A 17,077-nucleotide genomic window follows, 5' to 3' on the forward strand; every position below is an offset into this window, starting at 1 on the left:
AACCAAAACAGGTGGTTCATAGTTGTCTAGTGGCACTTGGCTTACGTACCCCCATGTGGTTTGGTGAGGGGTAAGTCTTGGGTTGGGTTGAATTTTACAATTATTGATTAAATGATTAATTTTTTTTTTTTTTTTATAAAATAAAGTTTTTAGAATAAATAATAATTTAATATGGTATTAAAGTCAAATATTCTGAATTTGAACATTGTCTCAGTCATTCACTCAATTTTAATTAAATATTTCACGTATTAAATTTTATTTATTAAAAAGAAGTTTAAACTTATACGTAAAAGAGAGTGTTAAAATATTAATTAAATAATTAATTTTTTTTTTTATTAGCTTAAGCTTTTAAGTCACGGCCGAGAATCTTGAACATCTGTTTTGCTTTTCAAACAAAGGGTACTGTTTCTGTGTGCCCCAGTGTTTCAAAACTTTTTTTGGTCCCCTCTCTTAACACAGTGCATATCTGAGGTACGCTTTTTCTTAATTTTTTTTTTTTTTTTTTTTTTATTATTATTTTTGGAGGGGTGGGTCCATCTTCTTGCCTTTTTTTATTTTATTTTTTTATATATTTAAATTTAATTTCTCAGTAAACCTCCAGTTTTACGTTTATATATATATATATATATAAGTACACATACATGCACCCTCCAACATGCATCCTCAGTTCCTCACATCCAAGAAACTCGATCGATGATCGATCCTCCCAACTCCCAAGGCCTCATCATCGCCACCTTCGTAGATACTTCCCACGTCTAATTAATATCTCTCTCGCAAATGTTAAGACTCAAGAGAGAGGGCAAAAGATAGTGAGTGCAGTCATGGAAGTCTCTGATGTAGTAGAAGAAGAAGATAAAAGTACTGAAGAAACTCAGCAGGAGGAATATGAAGTACTTCCTCAACATCAACAACAACTCAAAGGGAAGAAAATTTCATGGCCAAAGTTGCGAAGATACGACTCCTTAGACATCGAATCCAGAACCGTCAAGGGTCATGCTCATGGCCATGGCTCCAAGGTCTCCTTAATTAATTAATTCCCCAACAAATTTTTTCACATATGTCCAGCTTGCATGCCATTATTACCGTTGTTTATGTTTTCATATTTTCAGCACGGCCCATTTTTTCCCCCCCAGTCAAAGGCGTACTAATTAGGTTGTTCATTTAATTTCTTGCCATTTTCTTCGTCTAAAAGGTGAATGACTGAGATAACGTGATATTAAAAATTAATTCTTGATTTTTCTTTTTACAATTCTTTATTCATCATTCAAAAGTTGATTTTCATTATAACAGTAAATAGCATGAAAATTGCACTAGTCTCATTTAATGAAATAATTATAAACCTTATCCAACTTTAATCAAATATTCTATGTAAAAGAGTGTCATTATTCAATAAATTTGCAAAATAGTACTAATCACACCAGCCGTGTACGTTTATATATTCCATAAAATAATTCATGATCTAAGTTAGATTTAGAGTTTTCTAAAAAAAAACCGCTAATCATATTTGCGTTATGTACATCCTAAAGAATTTATTGAAGTTATAATTGAAACTCCTTACGTACAACTGCGCATGCCTATATAGTGTAGTCTTACTAATTTTTTATTTTTTGAACAGTTATAATCTTACTAATTAGTATCCAATTAATATATATATGACTTGCACACACACACACACACACATATATATACCTTTATAATCTATATATCCATTGATTTAATGTGAGATTTAACTTTCATAATTTGGAGACCTAGTTTTAATTAATTTGCTGATCATAATACCGTGATCATAATTAATGAACATTTCAATAATTTTCTTTTCCATATCTATTATATTGCATGGAATTAAACTAGCTAGGTAGAAGTAAATATAGTATAAGCTGGTTTAACTTTAATTATTTTTGTGGATGTATTATATTGTTTAATTTTAGGGTGTCGGGTGGTCGGTGGTGTTGCATCTAGCATTCCAGAGCATTGGAATTGTGTACGGGGACATTGGCACATCACCTCTATATGTGTACTCCAGCACCTTCTCAAGCGGCATCATCAACCATAACGACGACATTTTGGGTGTTCTTTCTTTGATATTTTACACCCTCACCTTGATCCCTTTGGTCAAATACGTTCTTATCGTCTTACAGGCCAACGATAATGGTGACGGTAAGATCTTTGACCCTGGCCTGTATTTATTTATTTATTTATTTTTCTTATTTAGCTTTGATTACTTCTTAGTTAGTTAATCTAGAAATACGATCGAGATGCACCAATCACAGGCTATATATAATCAATCTCATCTTGTTTTCTATGACAATTTACAGTATATATATAATTAAGTGAATATGCTCTTTGTCTTCCTCATCATTTTTTTTTTCCTATTATAATATTAATTAAATTATTAAATTCACAATTTCTTATCCACTTAATCTTTTGGGATACATGGTGAATTAATATAATATTAAAATAAAGATCCTGATTTTGAACATTGTCTCTGATATTCATTTCACATTTTGGAATAATTGTACCACTGGTCTCTGGGATTGGCCTAAATTACAAATCACTCGCTGCAGTACAAAAAGTTCATGAAAAGTCCTTGTGGTAAACTATAATTACGAATCGATTACTCCCTGAACCCTTTTCCGTCCACAAAATTAACAGATTCCGTTAGTTTGCCGCCACGTCATACCTAGTAGGAAATCGACATGTGTCCATTATAATAAAAAAAATATAAATATATTAAAGATATAAATAAATAAAACTTAAAAATTATTATTATTTATAAAAAAAAAATATAAATATATTAAAAAAAAGGCAGCTACCCCTTTGAGCTTGAAGACCCTTCATAAACTTTTTGTACCACAGAAAGTAATTTGTAATTTAGGCTAACCCCAAATACCAATGCTAGACTTCAATTACTAAGGGAGAGTTTGAGCCTAACTATGTTTAAGAGAGTGTTAAAGTACTAATTAAATGATTAAATTCACATATTTTTATCAGCCTAAATAAAATTTTGAAATTAAATTCAACATTCTAGGCTCTAGTATCTGAATATGCTAAAGCCTCCCCCAGCCTCAATTTTCTGCCATGCCACTTTTATTTTGGGTGTTTGTTCAATCGAAATTCCCACTTTGTTGACACTAAGGGCTACATTTTTAATCATGTTTTTCTTTTCTTAATATCTTTTATAACTTTTTCAAACTTTTCAAAGAAAAAGTTAATTTTCTTCCAACTTCAATGTGCCAAAAGTCTAAAATAAAAAAAATAAAGAACAAAAGATGATAAAAAGAAGTAATAAATTTTTTACTAGGCATTGACGTACGTGAGAGTGGAGGCACGAACTAGGGAGAAGCTTGACTAGCCAGGTGATCGGGTCCTTCTATATGACGGCCGTTTCTAAAAGAATGCCTTTGAAGAGATCAGATCGACGGCGCGCGTCTTCTACAGCCGTCAAAAGTCCATACGGCGTCGTAGTGGAAAGCTGGAACCTCTTGGCCTCTTTTAGAAGAAAGAAACGAAGAAAATAAAGCCCTTTGTTTAATGTTATTCTAGTACTTGCACGTACATGAAGAAAAGTGGGGCTGATTATTATGTTAAAATATTTAATTTAATCTATTTTTTTAATTACTAAGCATCATATTTTAATCTAATTAATGAATAATTCAACAATAATAGTCCTTTTTATATTGCTCATATTGTTACTCGATCTAAAGTCTTAATTAACTTAATTAATTAATTGAAACAAGCAAACGCATAAAGAAATTGTTGCATGCATGTCGTGAGCCACGTTTCACTCAAAATCTGGGAAACAGAAACACGTGTACTCATCACACTACCAACCATTTTGAATTGTTAATTTAGTCAGATAAATTTATTAATATTTAATTTGTCAGTTTAGTTCTTACGTAAAGGTTATTGCTGAATGTTTATTATATATAATTAAATGAGTAAATTTAAAATTTTCTATACTAAACCTTTTTAAATAATTAAGTAGTGATTTAATGGTATTAGAACAAATTTTTTTGAAAAAACTTCACTTAACCCTCTTAAACTTTTATTACATTTGCAAATTACCTTCATAAACTTAAAAAACTCTCAATTTAATTAATACATGTATCTATCTTTCAATATTTTTTCAATTAGGGTGTACGTTAATTAAGTAAAGTTTCCCCAAAGTTCGGAGTTCAAATCTTAATTACATAATTTACCATCTATTTCAGGGTTGGGCTACTATCAACTTAAATTTTTAATAAATGTTGATTTAACTAAAAAAAAAAAAACCAAACCATGCTTATTTGTTCATTTTTAATGGATTTTTCAAGATTAAGAGAGTAAATTATAGAAAATATGGGAAAAACAATAATCATAATTAACGTGTGATTGAATTTTTATTTTATTTTTAATTAGGAGGGACATTTGCATTGTATTCTCTCATATGCCGATATGCGAAGGTGGGTTTGATCCCGAGTCAGCAAGCAGAGGACCAGGAGGTGTCGAATTTCCAGCTTGAGTTGCCGAGCAGCCGTCTAAAGAGGGCGTCAACGCTCAAGTCTAAGCTGGAAAACAGCCGGTTTGCCAAGATCTTCCTTTTGTTCGCCACCATGCTCGGCACTTCCATGGTGATTGGCGACGGCGTTCTCACTCCTTGCATCTCCGGTTTGTTTCTGTTCCCATATAATGGATCATTGCTCCACTCATATAATCTTATAATAATTCTAGAAAGATTAAAAAAAAAAAAAAAAAGAGTCTGTAGTTTATTTATTTTATATTGATATTGTACCAATAATTCAAAGCAACACTCACTCCTGATCTTTCATAATTTTTTTTAATTATTATATTATTAAACTTTAAAAAATGTCAATTTAGTGTATTCATATTTTAATTTTTGTCGATTTTATTAATCCGTTAGGATTTTCCGTTAAATCTTGTCAAAATTTTCAAAATACATTTTTCTTTTTGCCTAAATCCTTTGTTTTTTTTTCTCCCCCTAAAAAAATGAGGATAATTTTGACAAGTTATTTCTTATTCCATAACAATATAATACTTAACTAACAAAATACAATGAAAAAGTCTCACAAGAAACCGACTTTAACATGGACTATAACTAAATTACTAACTCTCAACGTTGATACTTACAATATATTCGCACAATAATAGTAAAACAATAAAATAACTAATATAGTGAACATCTAGCTAGTAAAACAATAAAAAAATTAATAAATTGAATAACTTAACTGATAATATTTTGTAACAGATCAATTACCTAGCTATGACTAGAGTAACACACCATTGATGATTTTTATTGTTAAGGACTTAAGGTGTATACTGGGTTAGGTTTATACCAGGTTAGGTACTGTCACTTGTCTGCATGCATGTATCAATTAATGACGATTTCTTAGATTCGTACTGTTTCATTGAACTTGTAGTTAGACTTTTGACTTTTATTATTTTCCTTCATAATTGATGGCATGCAGTTTTGTCAGCAGTGGGAGGGATCAAGCAAGCTACGTCTACAATGACGGACAGTAAGTCACACACACTTGCCATCTTTTTGGGGTCCCATTTTTCTTTATTTCCTCGTGTATAATGCATGTATGCCCACTTTGACTAGTACTAAGATGTAGACGAAAAAATGATTATTAAATTATCTATGATTTGCCTAGCTAGGTTGTAGGTGCTAAATGTAAAGCTCGATCTTTAATTCAATCGAGAAGACTGAATGTTATATATAACTGGTCCCCTTTGATTTTTTTTTAGATACTTTGAAGCAAACAACAGGAAAGCATGAAAACAAGGTGGAAATGGTCTAATTTTCATTTTGAGACAAAAAAAAAAAAACCATAGGTGGTGTCGGCTGTGCATATAAATCATTTTCCTTAGCTTTGATAATTACAGTATTCATTAATCTAAAAACTTTCAGACATGGTCAATTAAAATGCAATAAATACATAAAAGGACGAGATGTGTTATTTGTACACACATTCACATTTGATGTGAGATTTATACGCACGAAATGAATTTCACACTAAATGTAAGTATGTGTACAAAATGCATACAAATATCATTTGCCTAACGTAAATATTACTGACAATTATATATATATATATATACTATAATAGATATATGTATAGTATATGTATAGATAGATGTTGGTGCATGCTATAGTATTAACAATTTATCCATAATACATATTTTTTTTTGTATACAGATATGATTGTTTGGATATCAGTTGCCATCTTGATCTTCCTATTTATGATTCAAAGATTTGGAACTGACAAAGTGGGCTATACCTTTGCTCCAATAATTTGCGTTTGGTTCGCATTCATCGGGGGCATTGGCATTTACAATTTCATCAAATTTGATCCAACTGTTATCAAGGCCATAAATCCAAAATACATCGTTCAATATTTCCAAAGGAACAAAAAAGAAGCATGGATATCCCTTGGTGGCATTGTGCTTGCCATAACAGGTTAGGGTTTGCTCGCTAGCTATATAATTAATCATATATTAATTTGGACAACTTGGGGAATCTAGCTAGCTAGTAAAGGATCGGGGTGGGAGTTGATGAAATGAAATCATTCATGCATGCAGGAACTGAAGCCTTATTTGCCGATGTCGGCCACTTCACAGTTCGGTCGATACAAATAAGCATGTGTTCCTTGACATACCCAGCACTCGTGTTTGCATACACTGGTCAAGCTGCCTTCCTCCGCAAGAACATGAACCATGTTGCAGAAACCTTCTTCGAGTCAATACCAGGTCAAATATTTATGAAAAACTTCACTTACACGGTTACATCCATTCCAAGTATATATATATATATATATATATATATATATAAAAGTGTTTTTGCAATTATAATATTTAAGCTTAAAAATTTGCAATGTCGGTATTTCATGTTTTAGCTAATTTTAATTGTACCATTTTCACTTTATTTATTTTTTGAATTTCCCGATATTTATTGTTTACAGCCACAATCTTTAATTGTGTAGAATTCTGATTGAGAAAGCCACTTGTGATGCAGGTCCTTTGTATTGGCCAGTGTTTGTTGTAGCCGTATTGGCAGCCATTATAGCTAGTCAAGCTATGATTTCAGGAACTTTCTCTATAATCCAACAATCCTTGTCATTGGGATGTTTCCCTCGTGTGAAAATTGTGCATACATCGGCTAAGTATGAAGGACAAGTTTACATACCAGAAATCAATTACCTTCTTATGCTGGCTTGTGTAGGGGTCACTTTAGGATTCAGAAGCACCGCAAGGATTGGCAATGCATACGGTAATTAGCAATTTGAGATACTTATCTTTTTAGCCTCTAGATTTATCGATATGAATTTTCAATATACTAATTTTCTTTTGGAGAAACTTTACTTATCCTACTATACGATGTGTAGGCACTTTTGAAATCGTACCCTTAAAGTTAAAAAAGTTGTAACGGGGGATTGCTATGTTTGAAAAGTTTATAATGGAGAATGTCAAAATTTTTCAAATACCCTCATTTTTTTTTTTAAAAAAAAAAAAATTTAGAATACAAGCCCATAGACCTTTTTTTTTTTTTTTTTTTTTTTTTTTTTTGGAAAAAAAAAATCTTTAATTATGGGTAGTTTAATATTTTTATTAGTTTTAATTAAAGGGGTATGAAAGACATTTTACATGTTTATAGTTTGATTTAACCCTAAACCCTAATAACAGGAGTGACATTGCAAACTTTCAAGACACGAGAACTTAACATTGCAATTTTTTAAACTTAAAGAGTAAGTTTGTAAATGTACCGAAATATAGTGTAGATAAAAAGATCAGGTGATCCAATTAAGTTTCCTTTTATTTATTTATTTATTTTTTGTTTTGTGGGTTCAATCGGGTTATTCGGTAAAAATATTAACCATTGAATTGAAGCTAATGAGTACTTTCTGGTATACAGGGATTGCAGTGGTATTTGTCATGACTCTCACGTCTTCCTTTCTCGTACTAATCATGATCATGATATGGAAAACCCACATACTTCTCATTATCTTCTATGTTCTTGTCATTGGCACTGTGGAGCTTCTGTATTTAAGCTCGGTGCTCTACAAATTCGACCAAGGAGGATATCTTCCACTAGCCTTCGCCGCAGCACTAATGACTATTATGTATATTTGGAACTATGTGTATAGAAGAAAGTATTACTATGAGCTTGATCACAAAATCTCTTTGGATAAGCTCAAGGAGGCTCTCACTGGCACAAACATTTGTCAAATACCTGGGCTTGCAATTTTCTATTCAGAGCTTGTTCAGGGCATCCCGCCTATTTTCAAGCACTATGTTGCAAACGTTCCTGCATTGCACTCGATCCTTGTTTTCGTTTCCATCAAGTCATTGCCCATCAGCAAGGTTCCGGTGGAAGAGCGTTTCCTCATCCGTCGAGTGGAGCCTAAGGAGCTCAATGTGTTTCGTTGTGTTGTGAGATATGGATACATGGACGTGCGTAATGAGCAAGAGCCTTTTGAGATCTTGTTGATTGAAAGGTTGAAGGAGTTCATTGTAGATGATTTTTGGTTTTCCCAAAGAATGCTCATCAACAATGATGAAAATAATGGAGAGAATGATGATGAAAATAAGGATGTAAGGCAAGTTGATGAAGAGAAGCGACAAGAGGCCGTGCAGAGAGAGATTGAGGCCCTGGAAAAAGCATGCCGCGCGGGGGTTGTCCACTTGATTGGTGAGAATGAAGTGGTGGCAGGCAAATTGGCTGGTATAGGAAAGAGAATTTTGATAGATTATGCTTACAATTTTCTGAGGAGAAATTTGAGACAGACTGAGAAAGTGTTTGATATTCCTCACAAGCGAATGCTAAAAGTGGGCATGACTTACGAACTTTAAAATGATGTGAAGAAGCTAATTAAGGATCGATACACATATATAGAGATCGAGCAAAAGTAAGCATTAATGGTGATGACTCATATATATATGCCATTTCTGATTTGTACATATAGAATAAGTTGCAGTTTACACACGATAAAGGAAGAGCTGATGATCATCTAGATGTAAAGCTGTATAATATTAGTGTCAAGAAAGTTTAATTGGTTATAGGCTTAAGGTATTTTGGATGCCCAACTCTCCATTAATAGGAGTCATGGCACGTGAAAAAGGTGATTCACGTTTGAAACCTCAGGAAATTCTAGCAAGAAGTATGATCATCCTGACAAAGTTGACGCCCCTGGCCTCCTTAGGTGCTGCTATTGCACTGGTACTTACCTTGTTTTTTTGGTTTGTGATGATGTAATATGGAATTAAGTGCTATTACTGTACGTCCTTATATATTATTGTGCTCTTATTTATAAGCTCTATTGGGTATAGTATTTCTTACTATGGAGGTAGATTTTTAAGGGCAAAACACGCACTTGAATCTCTAAAAATCTTTTCTCTTTGTCTATTCTCCGAATTCTAGTTTTTGCTATTTTATCGATATTATGGAGACAATCCATTTGGTCTTAATTTAAATATCGATGCATTTGAGAATCTCCCTCCAAATTCCCTCCCATATTGGAAGAAGGTTCTCTTATTGTTATAACATGGCCATAGAGAACCAAGTAGTCTTCTCATTCATATTAAGTACTAGTAGCAATTAAATCGATCCATTTATAAGAACATTCAAATTGGGCTCTTCAAACATTTAGCTAAAGAACATATTTTTCTCTTTTAACTACCTATATTTTAAAGCACTTACATTTGACTTTCACTAAATATTTAATTAAAGAACACATTTTTTTTTTTTTTTTAACTATTTACTTTCATTATTCTACGTAAAATATTATTTATTTATTCATTTTCGCTATATATTCTCGCAAAGGAGATAGTTCATATTTATTTTTTAACTAATTAGTGCATTGTTGAGTTACAGTATTAGTCAAATCATTAGTCAAAATGAATTTATTTATTTATTTTTTTTAAAGAGAAAATGACTAGTTGAGACTTGAGAGGCCGGCAAGAGGGTTTAAAAAAACAAAAAATAGTAGTCAGAGGCAGCCAAAGTAGAAATCAAATATGTCAGGACTGAAGGAACCCCGAATCTTATTTAGAACACATGTAAGGATGTTGAAGGTGTAAACTGTCATTTCCAGTCCCGTCCCCAGACAAATCTCGAAACAGAGCAGCATGTGATCATGAAAAAGTCATTGCAACTCGATGGCTAGGATTGGCGCCTTGTGAATCGAAGATGCATGCGGTGGAAACTTGTTTTCAACTTCCTCATGAAAATATCTTGCAGGACTAGCTAATACTATATATTATTATCCTGTTTCGCTTCTTTTAGGCGGCGTGCTGCATGATAACAGTGAAGAAACACGGACAAAAGCCAGATAAAGAAGAAGAAAAGTCTCCGCACGCTATTAATGTCTCTGTCTAAATAATATCTCTGTCCACTCATGCTTCCTTTGTATCTTTTTAATTATATAAATTAAAGCATCAAAATTCTTAATTTTTCACCTTTTTGTCATTTCTTTGACCCCAGTGTCATTAGGTTTATACACAAGAAACAGTTTAATTTCCCTTTTTCTTAAACATGCATGTTCCCTATTGGGACTCAAGAAGAGTTTTATTTATTTATTTTTATTAGATTACAGTTGATCAACTGATGTTAATACAAGGGTTTTATAAAATTACTTTTATGAATTGGTGGAGTATTATCTTATGTGATAAAATTATTTCGTTTTGCTAATTGAAAAGCATACGCAGTGAAAGAATTAAAATATATTTTTTAGGAAACTTTATTTAATCCTTTTAAATTTTTCTTTCATTTGCGATTACCCTTTAAAAAATTCTCAATTTATGTTCTGTTTGTTTCGATGTAAAATGTTTTCCATCGAAAAATATTTTCAATGAAATCATTTTTTAGAAAAATTGATTTTCCTGAAAATTAAATATTTTCCGGCGTTTAACTCGTACGAAAAAAATCCCAAACGGAAAAAAATCACCGGTGACGAGATTCTGTCATTAGAATCTGGCACAATACGACTGGATTCCAGTGAAGGTGGTCGGAATCTGGCGCAGTACAGCTGGATTTTGGCAAATTGACTAGATTTTGGTTGTACTGGCCAGATTTCGACTAGTTTCGCTAGAATCTGGGTTGGTCGGATTCAGGCAAAGGTGGTTGGAATCTGACACAATACAATCGGATTCCGGCAAACTAGCCGGAATCCGACGATGGTACCGGATGTCATTGGATTTCGGCAGACTAGTGCTAGATTCTGGCACCAACTGGATTTCGCGACCGCCGTTGGATTTTGGCGATCGGATACCAACATTGGGGACATTCGGTGGTAGATTCGAGTTACCAACAAACTCCAATACTCGGCAGCGGCAGATTTCCATAAACATGCCTATAAGAATGAAGAGTTTAAATTTAGAAAACGATTTACGATTTTTTTAAAATTGTAAATCGTTTTTCAAAAATTAAAGAAACTTTTATGGTCAAATCGAAAATGATTTCCGTTAACCATCATTTTCGGTTGCACCAAACACTGGAAAATACAGAATTTTTCTTTTCAGAAAAAATTTAATGCCCAAACAAACAAAGCATTAGTGTATCCATCCTTCAAATTTTATTTTATTTTTATCAATTTCACCTATCTGTTAAGAGTTTTTGTTAAATCCTAACGAAAAAGTGTTAAAATTCTCAAAATACCGGTAATTTTTTTAGGAAAAAAATTGCAAGAATTTAGGAGATAGTAAGGATTTAATATAATTTGTAAAAATACCATTACCTAAATCTTTGAAAATTTAGTTTGAGAATAATATTTAGTTTAAAATATAGGTTGTAATGTGGAGAATTATTATTATTTTTTTCAATTGTGAAAAACTATTGAAAATAAAGAGAGTAATTGATATTAAAAGAAAAAAAAATGAAGAAGACCATGCAAAGTCAAGTTCCTTGGCCCCCCCTTCCTCTGCCTAATTCAATTATTATGAACCACCAGAACTTGCAGATGCCAGATGCATGCATTGAACCAATTTTACTGATTACACAAACGCCAAAAAAAGAAAAAAAGAAAAAAAAAAACAAGTGAAGAAATTAAGTGCAACTTGGCTTCCCCTCTTGGGTCTTATTGTTAACTTTATGGCCATTACGACACGTTTTTGACATTAATGCCGTGGTAGCTTGATCGGTCCCAAAGTTGACCATGACCAACTCACTGACGTATAAACAAGAAAAAGATGTTTATTTGTGCTACGACCTCGCATTTGGATTTGACTTTAAGTGGCAGTAATAAAAAACATTAAAGAGATTTTTTTGATTTTTGATTTTTATTTTAATGGTTCAGATTTAATTTAATTTTTTTTCCTTTTCATAGGAAACACTATAAAATTTTTCTGTTTTTTTTTTTTTTTTTTTTTTTTTTTGTTTTTTTTTGTTTTTTTCCTTTTAACAGCACATAAGTCATATTAAAATATTGATAAAATGAATAAATTTACTGATATTTATTATTTTAAGTTTTTAAAACTAATGATAATTTAACATAATATTAAAATAAATATCTTAAATTCAAACTTAATTTTTTTTATTTACCTCACATTTCATTTAGGAGTTTAAACTTTTATTACAAGCCGCGGTTATATGCTAAGTATATACCTCGATCTTATCATCCGTACATAACCAGTAAACTGCAACTTGCCCAGGAAGGGTGGACCTCCCATGGGATTTCACACTCTATTGGAAAAAGCGTCTTAGTAGCCCCTATAATTCAAACATGTCGGCTCTTGTTTTCTATAAAAACCTGACATCTATCCTCGTTCTGAAATGCGAGGTACGTAGCTAGAGAGAACAGATCAGAAGGGGAAGTGATACAGAAATGTCTAGTGAAGCAGCACCACCATGTTCTGAACAAAGTGTAGAGGAATTTTCCAGAGAACTTCATGGGAAGAAAGTTTTGAGAAGATTCGATTCCTTGGATATAGAATCCTCCACTGTTCACGGTCGTCAGGGCCATGGCTCCAGGGTACGTTTCCTTTTTTATTTTTTATTTTTATTTTTATTTTTATTTTTTTTATTATTATTATTATTTTTTTATTTTTTTAAGACAGTAATCGACTTTATTTATTGCATGGCATATATGACAACTGGGACGAAACAAAAACTAAAATTTGATTTAATGTTGTTTTTTTTTTCTTTTTGAATTTCAGGCAGTGGGGTGGTCGGTGGTCTTGCATTTAGCATTCCAGAGCATCGGAATTGTATACGGAGACATTGGTACTTCACCGCTCTATGTGTATGCCAGCACTTTCAGTAATGGAATCAAGCACAACGACGATATTTTGGGTGTTCTTTCCTTGATCTTTTACACCCTCACCTTAATTCCTCTCGTTAAGTACGTTTTCATCGTCTTACAAGCCAACGATAATGGCGAAGGTACGATTTTGCCAAGTTAATTCTCGTTTAGCCGTTTATATTTTCATACATATTTAATTATGGCCATATATTTATTTATAAAATATATATTTGTGTTTGTTTAGGAGGGACGTTTGCGTTGTACTCTCTCATATGCCGATATGCAAAGGTTGGTTTGATCCCAAATCAGCAAGCAGAGGACCGGGAGGTGTCGAATTTCCAGCTTGAGTTACCGAGCAGTCGTGAGTGGACGGCATCAAGGGTGAAGTCTAAGCTGGAGAGCAGCCAGTTTGCCAAGTTCTTCCTATTGCTTGCCACCATGCTTGGAACTGCCATGGTTATTGGTGATGGTGTTCTCACTCCTTGCATCTCAGGTGTGTTTAATTGTCCTCTATTTTACCCTCTATATCTTGAAACGTGTTATTTTTGCTTTCCAATGATGTTACACGTCATTGCCGATTTATTGGAAACGATGCAAAAAAGACGAGTAATTAGCTAGGGCTAATTCGTCTTTTTGTTGCTCGTTAATTTGTCTCGCTTTGGACTTTCAAATTCCAACTTTAATTTCCTCTTTTCCATTTTGTCGACAGTGTTATCCGCTGTGGGAGGGATCAAGGGAGCTACATCTTCGATGACAGACGGTACCCCACATTTACTCTTCTGTTCGTTCATGATACTTTCTAAGAAAATTTTATAATATATATATATATATATATATATATATATTTTTTTTTTTGGGTTTTTGCGTAATTTTAATTTATTTAATTTTCTTTTTTAAAATAGCATTTTATTTCTTTAGTATGTTTTTTTTTTTTTTTTTTTTTTGTCATTTTTTATTTCAATCATTAATTCCGCCGTCCAAAATTAATTAACTAGCAGTAACACGTCAATGCAATATTAAGCAACTTTGCTACGTACGTCACATAATGCACGTGTTAAAAAAATTAGTTTTCAAATATTCCACGTCAACTATTGGGGGGGCCGGGGGTGGTCGGCACGTTGCGGGGGTAGATGAAGTTATTTTTCCATTTTTGGTTTTTGTTTTTTTTTTTTAAAAAAATTTAATACAAAATTAATTTTTATTAACACAAGACATGAAAAAATTGCTTATGTGGCATTATCGGGAACTGATTATTTTGAGAAATGCTAGAGTTTATTCTAGTGTATTTTTGAGAGGTTCTTTCTATGCTGATATGACATTCTGTTTTTAATAAAAAAAAACTACAGCTTGATTTCTTTATTTTGTTTTTATTAAAAAATACAATGTGTCATGTCAGCATAAAAGGACCTCAGAAGGACACTAAAAAGAGTTCTAGCATTCCTCAATTATTTTTGGACGGAAATAGTAAAATGAAAAATGCAAATTAAAAACCTAAGAAATTAAAATGCGATTTTAAAAATCAATTGAATAAATTGAAATTGTGCAAAAACCCTGAAAGTTATGATGAATTTTCCTCTAATTTTTAAGCCTTTCGATCTCTTGCACAATTTATCAATTTACAAATTGCAGTACTAGTTTGACAAATAGTGCTTAATTTGGTGCAAACTCAAATAAAATATAATACTACTCTTTTTTATTTATTAATCTTTTGTACTCATACCATTATTTTTCATTCCTGCATGTACAGATATGATTGTCTGGATATCAGTTGCCATCTTGATCTTTCTATTTATGATTCAAAGATTTGGAACCGATAAAGTGGGCTATACTTTTGCGCCAATAATTTGCGTTTGGTTCGCATTCATCGGGGGCATTGGCCTTTTCAATTTCATCAAATTTGATCCAACTGTCGCCAAAGCCATAAATCCAAACTACATCGTTAAATATTTCCAGAGGAACAAAAAAGAAGCATGGATATCCCTTGGTGGCACTGTTCTTGCCATAACAGGTCTGCAATTGCTTCCCAATTATAATATGAGATAATTATATGTTAATTATTGTTTGGATTAGTTGGAAACTAATTTATTAATGAAGTATATCTAACTTGAAATATATATGCAGGAACCGAAGCACTATTTGCCGATGTTGGCCACTTCACAGTTCGGTCAATTCAAATAAGCATGTGCTCAGTGACGTACCCGGCTCTCATTTTGGCATACACTGGACAAGCTTCCTTCCTTCGCAAGCATAGTGATCTTGTCAAGGATACCTTCTACGAGTCCATACCAGGTAAACAAAAACACATATTTTTCTGTCACGATCCAAAAAACGCTAGCCATCATGTTTATTTTGTTAATATATTTTGCGATATATTAACTAATTGAGGTGGTGGCTACTTGTGATGCAGACCCTTTGTATTGGCCAATATTTGTGTTGGCTATATTGGCGTCAATAGTAGCTAGTCAGGCCATGATTTCAGGGACTTTCTCTATGGTCCAACAATCCCTCTCACTAGGGTGTTTTCCTCGGGTGAAAATCGTGCATACATCGGCTAAGTATGAAGGACAAGTTTACATACCAGAAGTCAATTACCTTCTTATGTTGGCATGCATAGGGGTCACTTTGGGTTTCAGGAGCACGACAAAGATTGGCAATGCATACGGTAATTAATACACTACGTACCCACATATATAGCTTTTATCAATATATAGTAATATATAAACTTAAAAACTAATGGACATTTTATTTTTGTTTTTTGTATACAGGGATAGCAGTGGTATTTGTGATGACTCTCACATCGGCCTTCCTAGTACTAATCATGATCATGATATGGAAATCTCACATTCTCTTAATAGTCTCCTATGTTCTTGTTATTGGCACTGTGGAGCTTCTCTATTTAAGCTCTGTCCTTTACAAGTTTGACCAAGGAGGATATCTTCCCCTAGCCTTTGCTGCAGTATTGATGAGTATAATGTACATTTGGAATGATGTGCACAGAAGAAAGTACTTCTATGAGTTGAATAACAAAGTTTCTTTGGAGAAGCTCAAGGAGATGGCAGCTGAAACAAAGTTTTGTCGACTCCCTGGTTTGGCCTTGTTCTATTCAGAGCTTGTTCAGGGCATCCCGCCCATTTTCAAGCACTACGTTGCAAATGTGCCTGCAATGCACTCAACCCTTGTCTTTGTCTCTATCAAGTCACTACCCATCAGCAAAGTTCCAGTGGAAGAGCGCTTCCTCTTTCGTCGTGTGGAGCCTAAAGACCAAAATGTGTTTCGCTGTGTTGTGAGATATGGGTACACAGATAGGCCTCAAGAACAAGAACCCCTCGAGAATATGTTAGTTGAAAGATTGAAGGAGTTTATTATAGATGATTTTTGGTTCACCCAAAGTAAACTAAATAATGTTGAAAATGATGGGGAGTTGGATGCTGGGTCGACGTTGGTTAATGAAGACCAAGAAAATAAAGTTGATGAAGAGGAGATGGAGAGAGAGATTGAGGCTTTAGATGAAGCATGGCGTGCCGGGGTTGTTCATTTGATTGGTGAGAATGAAGTGGTTGCTGGAAAAGGAGCTGGTATCGGAAAGAGGTTTTTGATCAATTATGCTTACAATTTCTTGAGGAAAAATTTAAGACAGACTGAAAATGTTTTTGATATTCCTCGGAAGCGCATGCTAAAAGTGGGCATGATTTACGAGCTATAAAACGTGAAGAAAGTGGAGAGGAGCATTGGCAAGCTAATTGAGGTGGCCGGTCAACTATGTTACTTGCTTTTTCATGGATTATTATTCCAGATTGGATTCAAGGCGACAAGAGCGTTGGATATATATATATATATATATA

General features: G+C 33.1%; 2 protein-coding genes across 2 annotated transcripts; both read left to right on the plus strand.

Annotated features, from left to right (window-relative positions):
- The first annotated feature begins 652 nt into the window (after positions 1-652).
- Positions 653-9,326, plus strand: LOC133852060 (potassium transporter 5-like). Its single transcript, XM_062288730.1, has 8 exons — positions 653-1,016; positions 1,929-2,157; positions 4,399-4,647; positions 5,466-5,516; positions 6,200-6,460; positions 6,583-6,750; positions 7,016-7,270; positions 7,913-9,326. The coding sequence occupies exons 1-8, from the start codon at positions 822-824 to the stop codon at positions 8,848-8,850; spliced, it is 2,346 nt and encodes a 781-aa protein (XP_062144714.1). The 5' UTR covers positions 653-821; the 3' UTR covers positions 8,851-9,326.
- Positions 9,327-12,702: 3,376 nt separating this feature from the next.
- LOC133851360 (potassium transporter 5-like) lies at positions 12,703-17,074 on the plus strand. Its single transcript, XM_062287743.1, has 8 exons — positions 12,703-12,965; positions 13,150-13,375; positions 13,480-13,728; positions 13,945-13,995; positions 14,983-15,243; positions 15,357-15,524; positions 15,643-15,897; positions 16,001-17,074. Exons 1-8 carry the CDS (start codon positions 12,819-12,821, stop codon positions 16,936-16,938), a joined length of 2,295 nt encoding a protein of 764 aa, XP_062143727.1. The 5' UTR covers positions 12,703-12,818; the 3' UTR covers positions 16,939-17,074.
- Positions 17,075-17,077: the final 3 nt, after the last annotated feature.

The sequence above is a fragment of the Alnus glutinosa genome, chromosome 12, assembly GCF_958979055.1.
Source record: "Alnus glutinosa chromosome 12, dhAlnGlut1.1, whole genome shotgun sequence".
Lineage (NCBI taxonomy): Eukaryota > Viridiplantae > Streptophyta > Magnoliopsida > Fagales > Betulaceae > Alnus > Alnus glutinosa.

Bases quoted from the DNA above. Each gene is read 5' to 3' on its own strand.
- LOC133852060 (XM_062288730.1), top strand. From the start codon at position 822: ATGGAAGTCTCTGATGTAGTAGAAGAAGAAGATAAAAGTACTGAAGAA. The intron at 5,517-6,199 runs GTAAGTCACACA...TTTTGTATACAG, and splicing joins TACGTCTACAATGACGGACA to ATATGATTGTTTGGATATCA. The intron at 6,751-7,015 runs GTCAAATATTTA...CTTGTGATGCAG, and splicing joins CTTCTTCGAGTCAATACCAG to GTCCTTTGTATTGGCCAGTG.
- LOC133851360 (XM_062287743.1), top strand. From the start codon at position 12,819: ATGTCTAGTGAAGCAGCACCACCATGTTCTGAACAAAGTGTAGAGGAA. The intron at 13,996-14,982 runs GTACCCCACATT...CTGCATGTACAG, and splicing joins TACATCTTCGATGACAGACG to ATATGATTGTCTGGATATCA. The intron at 15,244-15,356 runs GTCTGCAATTGC...ATATATATGCAG, and splicing joins CACTGTTCTTGCCATAACAG to GAACCGAAGCACTATTTGCC.